This window comes from Larimichthys crocea, chromosome III, assembly GCF_000972845.2.
Source record: "Larimichthys crocea isolate SSNF chromosome III, L_crocea_2.0, whole genome shotgun sequence".
NCBI lineage: Eukaryota > Metazoa > Chordata > Actinopteri > Sciaenidae > Larimichthys > Larimichthys crocea.
Genome location: NC_040013.1, coordinates 15,602,414 through 15,615,701, shown reverse-complemented (window position 1 = coordinate 15,615,701; position 13,288 = coordinate 15,602,414). Strand labels below are relative to the sequence as shown.

General features: G+C 44.0%; 1 protein-coding gene across 5 annotated transcripts in view; it reads right to left on the bottom strand.

Annotated features, from left to right (window-relative positions):
- Positions 1–13,288, bottom strand: part of slit1a (slit homolog 1a (Drosophila)) — an 83,897-nt gene that overhangs the window by 3,422 nt on the left and 67,187 nt on the right. For 2 of the 5 annotated variants that reach the window (XM_010744532.3, XM_010744525.3), the window contains 20 exons: positions 13,143–13,217; positions 12,921–13,064; positions 12,673–12,816; positions 12,412–12,578; positions 11,489–11,621; positions 9,545–9,613; positions 9,391–9,462; positions 9,207–9,278; positions 5,483–5,554; positions 4,183–4,346; positions 3,970–4,094; positions 3,756–3,853; positions 3,519–3,658; positions 3,245–3,338; positions 2,989–3,126; positions 2,672–2,900; positions 2,439–2,569; positions 2,173–2,327; positions 907–1,189; positions 55–266 (listed from right to left, as the gene is read on the bottom strand). In XM_010744532.3, coding sequence (XP_010742834.3) covers positions 55–266; positions 907–1,189; positions 2,173–2,327; positions 2,439–2,569; positions 2,672–2,900; positions 2,989–3,126; positions 3,245–3,338; positions 3,519–3,658; positions 3,756–3,853; positions 3,970–4,094; positions 4,183–4,346; positions 5,483–5,554; positions 9,207–9,278; positions 9,391–9,462; positions 9,545–9,613; positions 11,489–11,621; positions 12,412–12,578; positions 12,673–12,816; positions 12,921–13,064; positions 13,143–13,217 — 2,717 coding nt within the window. Of the gene's footprint in view, positions 1–54; positions 267–906; positions 1,190–2,133; positions 2,328–2,438; positions 2,570–2,671; positions 2,901–2,988; positions 3,127–3,244; positions 3,339–3,518; positions 3,659–3,755; positions 3,854–3,969; positions 4,095–4,182; positions 4,347–5,482; positions 5,555–9,206; positions 9,279–9,390; positions 9,463–9,544; positions 9,614–11,488; positions 11,622–12,411; positions 12,579–12,672; positions 12,817–12,920; positions 13,065–13,142; positions 13,218–13,288 lie in introns of all 5 variants that reach the window. The other 3 variants (XM_019260840.2, XM_019260842.2, XM_019260841.2) reach the window with 2 other exon arrangements.

Genomic DNA, 13,288 nt, shown 5'->3' with positions numbered 1-13,288 from the left:
TTTATTAAAAATGTTTTGTCATTAGGGTTGCAAACTGATATTGTGCAAACCAACCTGCATCACAAAGTTCCCCAGTGTAGCCATTTTCACAGTGACAGTAGGCATCTCCTGTGTCTGAGATCTGGCAGCGCCCATGCTTGCAAGACAGGCGTCGGCAGGGGTTGAACAGCTCCCCCTGTTGATTACACAGGGCACCACGGTAACCCTCTGCACACTCGCAGCGGTACGACTGAGTGTCCAGTGGGATGCACTTTCCATGGACGCACCTAGTAAAAGACAATCACCTAGATCAGATTTCCTGCTCAGTAAATAAATACATTAAGTTGATGTTTCAAGAAGCAGCAGCATTGAACAGGTTCTGTATTGTCAGCATTGAGAAAGAACATACAGTACTGTACGTCAGTATGATTTTTTCCTGACACTGCATCTCAGAGGATAATAAATCTATACTCCATTACATTTGTCTGACATTTATAGTCACAAATTGTCAAAGTTTACACCAGAGACTCCCAAACTTTTTGGCCTGCGATCATTACAAAAAGCAGAGTCCGGTCGGGGGCCCCATGACATGTCTACGAGTTGTTAGCTGACAGCAAAGGGATATATCCCAAAATTAAAAGATAATAGGAAAGTTCAAAAACAGAACTTGGTTTTCACTTTTTTACCTGTCCCATTAATCATCTCATGATTAATCTTGACCCCCCCTTTAGGGACTAAACCCTAAGTTGTACTACGGGACCTACGTGCTCAACAGTAAAATGTCACCTACACATTCTCATAGAGGTCATAGAGGCCATTTTCCTGCAGAACACGGATTTTAGTACTTCTTCCCTCACTGCTTGTAGTATGAGAAGACAATGGATAATAGGATCTACAATATAAATTTTATCCCATTTGTTAACATACTTGCTGCCCTGGCAGGGGTTGGTAGCAGGCTGGTCACAGTGCGGCCCGCTCCAACCTGGTTGGCAGTGGCACACTGGTCCCTGGACCCCATCAGGCTGGCAGATGCCATGTACACAGTAGATCTTCTTGCAGGGCTCGCAGCCCGGTACCACGCCAGGCTTCATCTGGGTTTTGGTGAAGTCCTGTAGCTCGTTGTTGATGTACAGGTTCTGAATACAGCCATGGAAACTGGAACCGTTCTGGATCTGCCAGAGACGGAAAGAGTGGACATCCACTGGCATACCTGGAGGAGGAGAGAGAGCAAAGAGATGATGTTTATAGGTGTGAAGACGTGTATGCTGGATCACAAACAGACAACTAACAAAGGGCTGGTATGAGTGTGATGGAGGAAGGCTTTTTCAAACATGTGTGTCCCAACAGTGCAATAACAAATGAATCAAATATAAGAATCTCTTTGTCAAACTGACTTTGATATTTTGCATTAGCACCACAAGACACATCATCCTTGAAACAGAGGACAGCAAAAGGCAAGGAGGTATGGGAAACTGTTTCCTGTAGTGTTGTATGAATGAAGGACAACACAGCACATCACTGAAACAAACTGTCGGAGCCACTCCTGAGCAAACTCATGTCATGTCAACCCAGAAACTGAGGACTGCATTGCAATAAATCTTGGAAGGCTTTCTTTTGAAATTCATCAGCGAAATTTAAAGACATTTGAATGTCAAATGTTGTGAATGTCAAGAGTGGCTAAATCAAAAATTACAAATAAATGCAGCTGCATATTCTGCAAGCAGGTCCATGCAAATATAAATAAAATCTGAAGACTGTATCTGGTAGTTCTTATCAGAATCACTAGAGGGCGTACTACACACACTATAAAATGTGCTGTAATGGCTACATAGTATATGAAGTGGTGTATTGTATGTTCACGATAGGTTTTAAGCTGTCATTACTGAGAGTTGTGTTTTATCTGTGAAGATAAAATGGTTGTTCATTACAAATGTGTGTGTGTGGTATTTAAAGAGGTCTAGTTAATGTGTGGCCCCTAACAAACACAGTCATGACTGAAGGAGGGGATGGTGCGGGTGGAGGATAGGGTTTGGGTTTTGGGTGGAGGTAGGACGGGGTTGAAGGGTTGCATGGTTGAGGGGAGGGGTTGGTTGCGGTGGTGACAAAGCGAGGGGGAGGGGTGGTGATTGACAGTAGTGTAGTAGTTAAGAGTGCCTGCAGAGGAGGGAGGTGTGTTCTGGAGAGGGCCCCTACCCCCCACGTATAGCGGAGCCTCCCCGTTGAGGGGCCGCACCGCCCCAAAGCTGTCCATTGTGGTAGGGAGACCCCCATCGATTGACAGGTTCACCATCTGGTCAAAGGTCACTAGCTCCACTGTGTGGAACTGGCCATCGTTGATAGTCTCAGTACTGGCAAAGAGAAACAGAGATTGGACATGAGACATAAAAATACAGATGAGACCTTTTCACCAGGAACAGTGACAGCAAATGTCAGCCTTTCAAAGGTACATGGCACCTTACCTGTAGATGGCATGTCCTGGCTGGCTGCCGGGGTCATAGCTGACCTTGACATGTCCTTGGTAGAGCTCAACTGCAATATGATCATTGTCCCCATTGTACAGCAGGATACCATTATCCTCAGCTGTTGACACCTATAGAGAGAACATTTGCATGGAGCATTTAAATCAGGTTTTACAAAGCCAGGGTACACACAAATGATTGAAATGTTCATACATTAACACACTTTAAAATACCTGTAAGGTGATGTTAGCTTGAGGCCAGTTTTTAAGGTCAGAGAGCAGCAGGTAGGAGTCTCTGTCAACAAAGTTGACGCTGACCAGCTTCTCACAACGAGGCCCTCCAAACTCCGGAGGACACTGGCAGAGGGCACGCCCTCCTCGTTCCACACATGGAGCATTGTTCTGGCAGTCGGCTAGCTCGCACAGGGACAGCGGAGATGGGGGAACCTCGCACAACTGACCACTACAACGAGAGAGAGTGAGGGTTTATGGTGGGAAGGATGATGTTGAGTAAAGCAAAGGAAAGAAAATAAAACCTCTGTTTTTCTCACCTGTATCCATCAGGACAGACACAAGAGTATCCATTTAACTCATCCATACACTGAGCTCCATTCTGACAGCGATGCTCCTCACAGTCATTATAGTCTAAACTGCAGTCATCGCCAACATAACCAGGAGAGCAAACACACCTACAATACAAAAAACACAATACTGTAATCAAGCTGAACAAGGACAAAACAACCTCCTAGTCTGTGTCTATGTTTCAGTATTTAGCATCATCATCGTTTGCTGGCAGCAAACACTTACTTGGGTCCAGTGGAGGTGATGAGGCAGGTAGACTGATGTTTGCAGGGGCTCCGTCCTGGGGCACACACATCCTCCATTTCTTCGCACATCTCCCCTACACATAAACAAGTATTTACATTAATAAACCAGAGACAATTTGAATCAGTTTGTCGCCTGGACTAGAGTAGATTATTCAGTAACTTTCTCGAGATTACAAAATATTGTGCCTGTTTGTACAAGATTCTCTGCAGTCTATGCAGTTGTTTATTGAGCCAGCTGTGTTGTATAGACTAACCTGTGTAGTAGGGGGGACAAAAACAAGTGTAGTTGTTGACTCCATCGATGCAGGTTGCTCCGTTCTCACAGTCGTTGTCTTCACAGTCGTCAATGTTTCTTTGGCAAGTGGGGCCCTCAAAGCCCAGTGGACATGTGCAACTGCGACAACATACATACTCATTATGCCAATTTCCTTGTGAGATAAATACAGTTTCATTCCTTATTTGCATTGATTTCAAAGCTTATCTTGCCTCACCTGTATTCTCCTTCCACCACCTCATTCACTCGGCAGATTCCTCCGTTGACACATGGGTTACTCACACAGGCATTCAGAGCTGACTCACAGTTCTTGCCCTAAGAACAGAGACGAGATGTTACATTTTTGCTGGTTAATTATGCATACCTGCAACACACTGATGTACACGTATTCACCTATTTTCAAATAGGTGGTAACATTATATAGTTCTGACCTTGAATCCTGGTGGACAGCTGCACCTGTAAATCTCTGTCAGGTCACTGTGACAGATGCCTTGGTTCAGACAGGGACTGGACAGACAGGGGTTACACTTGGCCTGAACTGCAGTGTCCACATCTCCTAGGGGAAATGCCAGACCGGTAAGAATGATTTGCATGACACTTAGTGCTACTAACAATATATTTCCATGTCCAACACAATAACTCACCTGTACATTCAAACTTCTTTGCAGGTGTGGTGAGCAGAAGTTTGCCCTCCATGCCCTGTGGGCCAGCACAGCGGGCGATGCCAGGTTCTTTGTAGCCGGTCTTCACCCAGTCTGATAGCCAGCGCAGGCGACAGTCACAGTACAAGGGGTTGGCACCAATTGCCCTGATAGGACAGAGAGAATAAACATATCATTGATTTGATAATGCAGGAGGGCAGTGTTATGTTTTTCAACTTCATTTAGTTGAGTCCAAATTCTGGCTGTGTCACTGTAGTACACGCCATCACCAGCAGGTGTCTCTACACCCTCACATAACACAAAGCATGCCAAACTTAACTCAGTGTACTATACAAACTGCTTCTCGAAAGAGTAAAACAAATTTGAAGTTTAGAGCTCAATGCCACTTTGTGCCATACATCATCCTGAGGAGGGCTTCTCAATTATAGGCAAAGGTGTGAACAGAAGGCACTCTTAACCACTTCTGTCATGGTGGCCGTGAATCAATGCCGCTCTATCCTCCCGCTGGATGCACAAACACTCCTGAATCGATGCTGTTCCATTACGATGGAACAACGGCTCATCTTTCAGGCCGGGCCAATAGCTGACACCTGACATCTGCTAACATGAAAGCCACTTGACTGTGACTGTGGATCAATGGTCCCCTCCCTTCACCCTGTTTTTATGCAGCCTTGACTCTTGTCCTGCACTACGAAAACATTTCTTTGTTTAGTTCTCTCTATCCTTCCTTCCTTCCCTCCCTCCAACTCTTACACTAATAGGTCTATTGATCAGTAACTGTCAAGGGATGATGTGAATATCAAGGCTGGATGGTAGAGGGCACATTGTACAAACATACTTCTGTGTAGTTTTACATATGTCCACAGCCCCACAACAGCTATATAACACACACAGACGGACACACATTACATTTCAGACATAAATAAACAAAGCAAAAACAAACACTAAAGTCCACAGACCATGGATAATCTCTGTGTGTGTTGGTGCACGTCTCTGTGTGTGTTTTCAGAGATGTGACAGGGAGATGAGACAGTAGAGGGGTCTGTGTGTTGCTTTAACCACAGGACTGCGGCTGATTAAGGGAGGGCTTGGCTCATGCGGAGCCCACCAAAGAGGACTACAGACAGGCCACTGTGAGCCACACTCTCCGGCTGTCTGACCAGACCCCCTCAGTGCCTGAAAGTGTGTGTGTATGTGTGTGTGTGTGTGTTGACTTCGTACAATTCTTAAACTCAGTAGTAAGTGCAGAGGGTATCACAGATGTGTTTTTGTCACTACTTACAAGTGGGAAAGTGAGGCCACGTCGTTGAAGATGCCATCAGGAAGCTCTGAGATTTCGTTGCCATGGAGAGACCTTCGAAGTGAGGAAGGAGAGACGGAAAAAAAACTTCATCAATCAATCATGAACATATTTCAGCATAGGATACAAATACTCCTTTATGCAACCCTGTAACCCTATTAGAGCTGAAATGATTAATTAAACAGGAAAATTAATGCAACTATTTTGATAATCACTTGAGTCGCATTTAAAGCCAAAAAGCTGCGAGGCATTTTGAAAATCTTGGGAGACTGTGATCTGTAGATCTCTAGACCACACGAGCCATCAAGAATATAATTAGCACATTCAGCACAGCATGTTAATCGATGAAATAAACATGAGTTGCAGGTCCTACATACTTTTCTTTGTTTTCCTCCAACTAAAACAAAGAAATAACAGGAAAGATGTTGAGGGATATTTCGGTATTGTGTGGGCTGGTAGGTGGTTTGTATTTCTGGTTGAGCCTTGTGCAGCTGGCAACGATGTGAGGCTCTGTTAGTCTGGAAAAGACTGGTGTCAAGTTTCTATGTGCGTCTGGCTGGCAAGGCCAACAAGTGTACAGAGGGAGGGGGGTAACAGAGTTGCACCACATGCAGGACAGTGAAAAACATTAGTGTGGGTAGTTGTATGTGTGTGTGTGTGTATATTTATGTGCTTGGATATTTGGTCACATGTATATTGTAGTATGTGTGCACATACAGTGTTTTTTTTATATATATTATTTCCTGGCTGTTGTCTGACTACTATCCAGGGTGACAAGCCAACATGGCTTAATGGCTGGATGACTGATGGCTGCTGTAATCCGCTGGGTCATTACCACCTCCAACCCTCAGCTGACCACACGCTAATGTTACCACAGCTCAGTCCACAGTACCAGCACATGACTTTCTATGCCCGGACGAAAAGAAGTGATGTATAAACAGACTTTGAAGCCTTACTTCCTCCTTTGTTTCATCTGTGAATTATGGCTAAGCTGCGGAAGAGTCAGGTGAAAGGATACAGACAGTGAAGCTGGTCAATGTAAGGATACAGAGCTGTGCTGGAGTATGAAAAGGGAAAATATCCAGTCTAACCATCTGAGACAAAACGTTAATTGGCCTGTGTGCAGGGGAGAATGCTTATTAGTGTGGACTGAGTAGCTGGGCTGTGGTAGTCAGAGACCAGTTAGGATACTGTGGGCATTAAGCCAGCAGCAGTGTGCCAGCCAGGCAGAGATCTCATGGGAGAAAGGAGCCAGGGAGTCTCCAGGAAGAAACCTGATCTGCTCTCGTACTAACATTCTCTCTGTCTGTCTCTCTGTCTTTTACTTTTCTTTTTCTACAGCTGTATGTCATTACATCACTCCACCTCATCTATGTCAACTTATCTCTTATTGCATTTGATGTTTCTGGAGCGGTAACATGATGGTTTATGACCAAAAAGAAGTTATGTCCACCTGAACTTGTTCAAAATGTTCACACAGGCTTATTCACCTACAGCCAGTTAACACTGTCTTGTGATTCTGAGAGTCCCCTGAGCTCCATGTTTTTGCTTTAGCTCTTGCGTCAAAGATAATTTGATACTGACATTAACTCGCAGCAGTGTATCCAACATGTCTTACTTTCTTTTCCTCTATCACACTCTTTCATATCACTTTCTTTGCTCACAGCTTCCCACCCAAACCCTGGCGGACAACGCCCTAGCGCTCAGCTCAGCTCACTCACCTCACACCTAATACTCAGCAGGCCAATTAGCAGCTTATTAATCTGCAGCTCAAACCACAACCATCACACACACACAAACGCACACACATGTGCACACTTGCACCAAACCGCACCACATCCATGCCAGGCTCAGACCCCTGGTCTGTTTGAAGCCGTGAGCGTTAATGATTCTTCTCCTCTTTACTGCTCTGTAAAGCCAAAGGTGCAGCTTTATAAAGGCTTTGGCACCTCAGTATGTGTGAGCACGCAGGAGTGTGTCAACGCTCGTAGCCGACTTTGCGATCTCGCTGTGGTTTCTATGAAGCTTCCAATGTTGAACTGTGAACCCGGTGTGGGGTCTTAAAGCTGAAGCTATTAAACAGAGCTCATTGTCGCTTCAGTTTTGTTGCACCCCCACAGCATTGCTTAGTTAAAAAAGAAAGAGAGAAAAAAGCCGTGGCACCAATTGACATTTAATGGGAGGCTTATGATTGATCACACTAGCAGTAAAGACATCAAAGTTTTCTGCTTTATTTGGACTCCCGTCTGACTGAGACAATAAGGTAGTCCAGACAGTCTTGTGCATATATGTGTGTGTGTGTGTGTCTGAGCTTGTATATAGTTCTGAGCTTGAATGGTGTGTGTGTTGGGGGAGGGCCTCACATGGCGTCTAGCACACTTGCACAGGGAATATTTTAAAAGTGAAGGTGGCGTGAGTGAGTAAGAGCAGAAATAACGGACGCAGCTTCATTAGAGATCAAAGCAACGCGCCTGGGCGAGCAAGGCGGCATCAGCTAATGATGACCGAGCTTCACTCTCATTCCACGCTAAAAGGGGTCTTTCGCTTTGTGCCTCGTAATGATCGGGACTTTAGTCGAATCCCGCCGTAAAAAAGAGGCTTTGTTGAAGCTTTGTTGTCAGTAGTAAAAAGTGTGCCTGCTATGAGCACACATGGAAGACCGATATGTCTACTCCCACACACATGCTAACAGGCACCAAGCCAGTAGATGACAAACATGTACACTATGCACATAGGCACCAACACACACACACACACACACAGATGCATACATAATGCTGCTTCTAGGCCTGGTCTCTGTTTCTGCCTTGCAGAGCTAAACTGTACATTTGAGTTAAAATGTTGGGTATCCAGCTGCTGTATCTTTGGATGCAGGTCCAAAGATCGGTTTGGTTTCGTCATCTATCTGTCGAGTGCATTTACATTCTACATCTCAGTTATTTAGCAGACCAATTCATCCACGGGGAGCCCATGGTCACTGAGAGTGCACAATCAAAGACTTCATAACTTCATAAAAAGCCCGGAGGCAGAGTCAAAACCATTACGGTTAGCGGGGCAAACATTCTCTGGTAATCAGTGTCAGAGTGATTTTGTACAGTGGATTCTGGGGGCGCGTGTTTGGCCCTGATGGTGAAGCGGTGATGAGCTCGGGGCGTTTAGAGGTGAACAGGCATTTCTGGACAGATGTCTGAAGACAAGGTGTGGGCAGGAGCAGGAGCTGGAACAACATCGCTGTTGCCGCTGCTGCCCCCATGGCTGCTATTTAAACAGAGAAAATAGGTCGTAGGTTGTGTGTGTGTGTATGTGTGAATTCATAAGCTGTCATAACTGTTTAGGCTGTGTTTCAGACCTCTGGAATCAATCAGATATTCTCAGCGTCTGCTGCACTGTCTCTGAAGTCAGTGCAAGCTGTAAAAATATCGTCCTTAATAACTTATTTAGTCTAAAAGTGAGCCTCTTCTTTCTTCTTTCTTTTAAAATAACTTCAATTGTTTCAAATAAAGTTGCTGTTCTGAGCGTTGTGTTGAAATTATGTGACAACAAAGAAACGTTTAAAACATTTAATTTGCATGAGAAAAAATAGAAAGTCTCACTGTATTAAAAATAGGATTTTAAGACGCAACCCTAGACTGACACAGTAAGATGAACACATATATATATATGTACTGTATATATGGATGCATTTAGAATATAAAAATAAACTCACAGCAGTCGGAGAGAGTGAAGTCCACTGAAGGCCATTTTGGGGATACAACGCAGAGAGTTGTAGCTCAGGATTCTGCAATGTAAAAATAATTACATACATATGTATATAAAATTCATCTGTTTCCATGCTTCTGTCAGTACTAGAATGAAACACTAGCTCTTGGCTGACGCTGGTCAGGACTTACAGAGTGGTGAGTTGGCTCATGTTAGAGAAGGACGAGTTGGTCAGAGAGTTGATCTTGTTGTTGCTCAGGTCTCTGAAAGGAAGATTAAAAAGGCATAAGTTCACTATATTCATGTGCATGGTGAGACAGACGAGGCAGACAGATGAAAACTTACACCAGCTGTAGGTATTTGAAGGTAGATAGTTCCTTTGGCACAACACTGAACTGGTTTCCATCCAAGTACCTGCAGAAATCACACAAACAGGTCCATAACGAGTCATAAAATGATCCATTCAGACCAAAATATGATGTGCATCCTGAAACAATCTTTGAAATACAATATTTTCACATTACTATGTAACTGTACATTTATGAAAAATCTATTATTTTTGTTGTTGCAGTGCTGTAGTTTACCTTTTAACCACTGTCATTTGTATTTATTATAATAATTATTTGAGATAATTAAATCTTATAATGCAACTTCAGTTGTCAGAAAGCAGGTAACACAAACTGCAGTTTCTTCACAGTAAAAGTCTTATGAAACTTATGGCTTTTACTCTGAGGTGTTGAATTATTTGATCACATATGTTTTTATTCACCCTAGCCCACATATATGTTCATTCACTCACTCATTCACATTCTGTCTCATTTGTGTTGTCTTCTTATTTTAAGCTACAGGGTTCTTAATGAGGGGTTGTCAGATTATTTCAGAACATATCAAATTATAGTAATTAATTATCTTAATTAGGTGTTGGCTGGTGTTAAAAGTTACATTTGGAAATTATATTCCGTTTTTTTTGTCAACAGTTTAGTTTTACCGTGTGAACTCATTAGGTGAAGAGCTTGAGGCGGAACCAGGAACGCACAGCAACCAATTTAATCTCATGTTACAGCAAGCAGCAGAATGTTTAGTCTTTCAACTTTTCCAATTTTTTCTTACTGTTTTTTTTTGTTAGATGTTTTGATACAGTGTTGTGTCTAATGCCTATGAGTCAGGCTTATTAAGCTTCCTATCCCAGACACATAGTGTGTCAAATATCACTTCTACTGCGGCTGAATAACTGGGCAGCTCAGTGTCGTTTTTGTGAATTCTCTGTTTAGCAGCAATTCATGAATGTGACTGAGCATCCCCGCTCTCTTAAGTGATTTAGGTACAAACACTTGTCTGTGCATTGATGCATGGGTGTGTGTTAATCTACTGATGTATGTACAGGGAGCCACCACTGCAGGGATGCAAGCACCCTGCTGATTGGTAACACAAAGTGCTACCATAGGGCTGTCACCTAGATAAATGACTGATTTGGGGCCTGGTCCCTCTAAGCGCAGCTGTAGGGGCTTTCTCCTGCTATTGTTTTTGACTGTACTTATAGTGGGAACGGCAAGAGGGGGGCGGGGGGGTGTTGCTGGTTAGTTAGGGGTGCCTTTGGGTTCAGAGGTAATGATAGGTAATGATGGTGCAGAGGACACTTGGGATAATGATGGAGTAGCAAACTCTCCAGATGACTAGATGAAAGCCCAGAACAGAGGGGCACACCTGGTCACACCTGCTGGGACAATGACAGGCCTTAAGGCTTGCACAGCGTGTGTGTGCGTCTGCATATGTGTGCGTGTGCGTGTGTGTGTGTGTGTGTTAGTCTGAACCACTTGAAGCAGTATTGGAAAGTTCCAGACCTATCCCATTCCCTCCCCTTTCCATTGAAAACTGCTCATTAAAATGTCCTCTTGCTCCCCTATGCTCCCGTGGACAGGCTTTTGGCCCTCACACAAATATGCACACTCACACAAACACACACAAACACACTGATCCTTGGCTCTGAGTGTGAGAGTGACATCAGTGCTAGCCCTGAGGGCTGCAGGGAACACAGAAGAAGAATGTCTGAGAGAATAACTGCAGGGTTTATTGACTCCTTTCCCCTTCTCAAAATGATGGGATCTGTTTTCTTTGCCTTCGCTGTTTTCAATAACTCTTATCTCCTTCATACCTCCTAAGCTCTTTTCTACCTTTTTTATAGTGTCTCCTTTTGTTTCCTTTCAAAAAAGGACAAAGGAACAACAACATCTGGAAGTCAAACTGATAAGATATAAATGCAATTGGCACAATTAATGCCGAGGAACTCACAGTTCAGTCACGTTTCTGGGGATGCCTTTGGGCAGTGAGTGGAGGTGCTTGTTACTGCAGCGTACCACAGTCTCCAGGCAAGTACATTCACTAGGACACTGGGGTCTGGGCACACAGCTTGACTCCTCTTGGCCTGGGAAAATAAGACAGAGGAGATAGAGGGGAGTCAGAAACTAGAGAGGAGGAACGACCAGGAGGGTAGGAAACACATGGAGAACAGCCAAAAGATGAAGCTGTCGTCCCTGGCAAAAAAAAGAAGAAGAAAATAAATAAAGAAAAAAAAATAAATGTAGAGAGAGTAGAAAGACAAAGCACACCTAAAGGCAAGACAGTGCCAAAACAGCACAATCTTTCAAGCTGATAGTGAGACAATGAAAAAAGAGGAAGTGAAAAATGTGAAGAGTAAAATAGGACAGAGAGAGAGAGAGAGGAGCCTCACTAATGTAATATCGACCAGCAAGAGCAAAGAATGGAAGCTGCCTGCGGCCTGAAGACAAGTCTAACATTCATTCAGGTGCAAATAGGCTGACTGGTCAATAAGGCAAACAGCTCAATAGCTCCACTCAGCCCGGCATCGACCAGCAGCTTAGGAACTGCTGAGTAGCAATCTATTCAGTAAACAAAAGAGTGGTACAATAGCGGTCATTATTTAAGATGATCTCAGACACTTTAAGCAGCTCTTGCTCATAACGTATTGCAGAATAGAGTGCAGTTAAAGTCTTCATCAGTCAGACCCAGACAGGTTAGTATCACACATAGTGGAGGTCATCTACTACACTGGAGATTTATATCTCCTTTCAAAGAGAAAGATGACTTAATTTAAAAGTGGAGAGGCTGCGACAAAACTGAAGATCTAGTCTAGATAAGGACATACAGAAAGCAAAGCTCAGATCACAATAGCTGTGTGTCTTGGTGCTACCTACCCTCCTCACAGCGGAAGTCAGGCAGAGCCACATCCTGCAGAGGGATCTCCTTCAGGAAGCCAGGACGTTGGCAGCGAGGGTTACCTGTCACAATCTTTCTACTCCGCAGCCAGTCACCGAGCCAGGCCAGCCGGCAGTCACAGTTGAAGGAGTTTGCCAAGAGGTTACTGGCAGAAAGCGAGCATGAGAGAGGTTGTAAGACCACTAAAACATAAATTCAAAGAGAAATGATTGACGGTAGTGTGTATGCCAGGGTCTCACAGAGTGGAGAGGGTCTGCAATGTGTCGAAGGCTCCGGGAGTTATCGTGGTCAGCTGGTTGTCGTACAGAGACAGCAGACGGACGTTATGCAGCCCTGTGAAGCTGTCATTGTGAACACAGCTGATCTTGTTGTTCCTCAGCATCCTAAAGAAGAAAGAAATGAAGCACATCAGTCATCTGAAATATTATCTCGCGTTTTAGAAATATCGACGTAAGTGTGTGATTCTGTGTGTCTGTGCACCACTCACAGCATACGCAATCCCTCAAGGCCACGGAACATCCCGCTTCTGACCGAGTCAATCTGATTGGCTGTGAGGTGAAGCTCGTTGACGGACGATGCACCTTCAAATGCCCCATCTTCAATCTCAGTGATCTTGTTGTTGCTGAGATTACTGTGGTGGAGGGGAAGCGTGTTTAGAAAAATAAATGTAATACTATTTAGAGAAATGTACAATGAAAGTTTCACTTACATTTTCTTCAGCTGGGAAAGGCTCTTAAAAACTCCTGTCGCCTCCAGAGTGGTGATCTCATTGTTGTTAAGGCGACTAGAAGGAAAGAAAAAGTTGAAAAGTTGAACCATACAAACAAACACATGACTTTAAGTTCTCTTTAAATA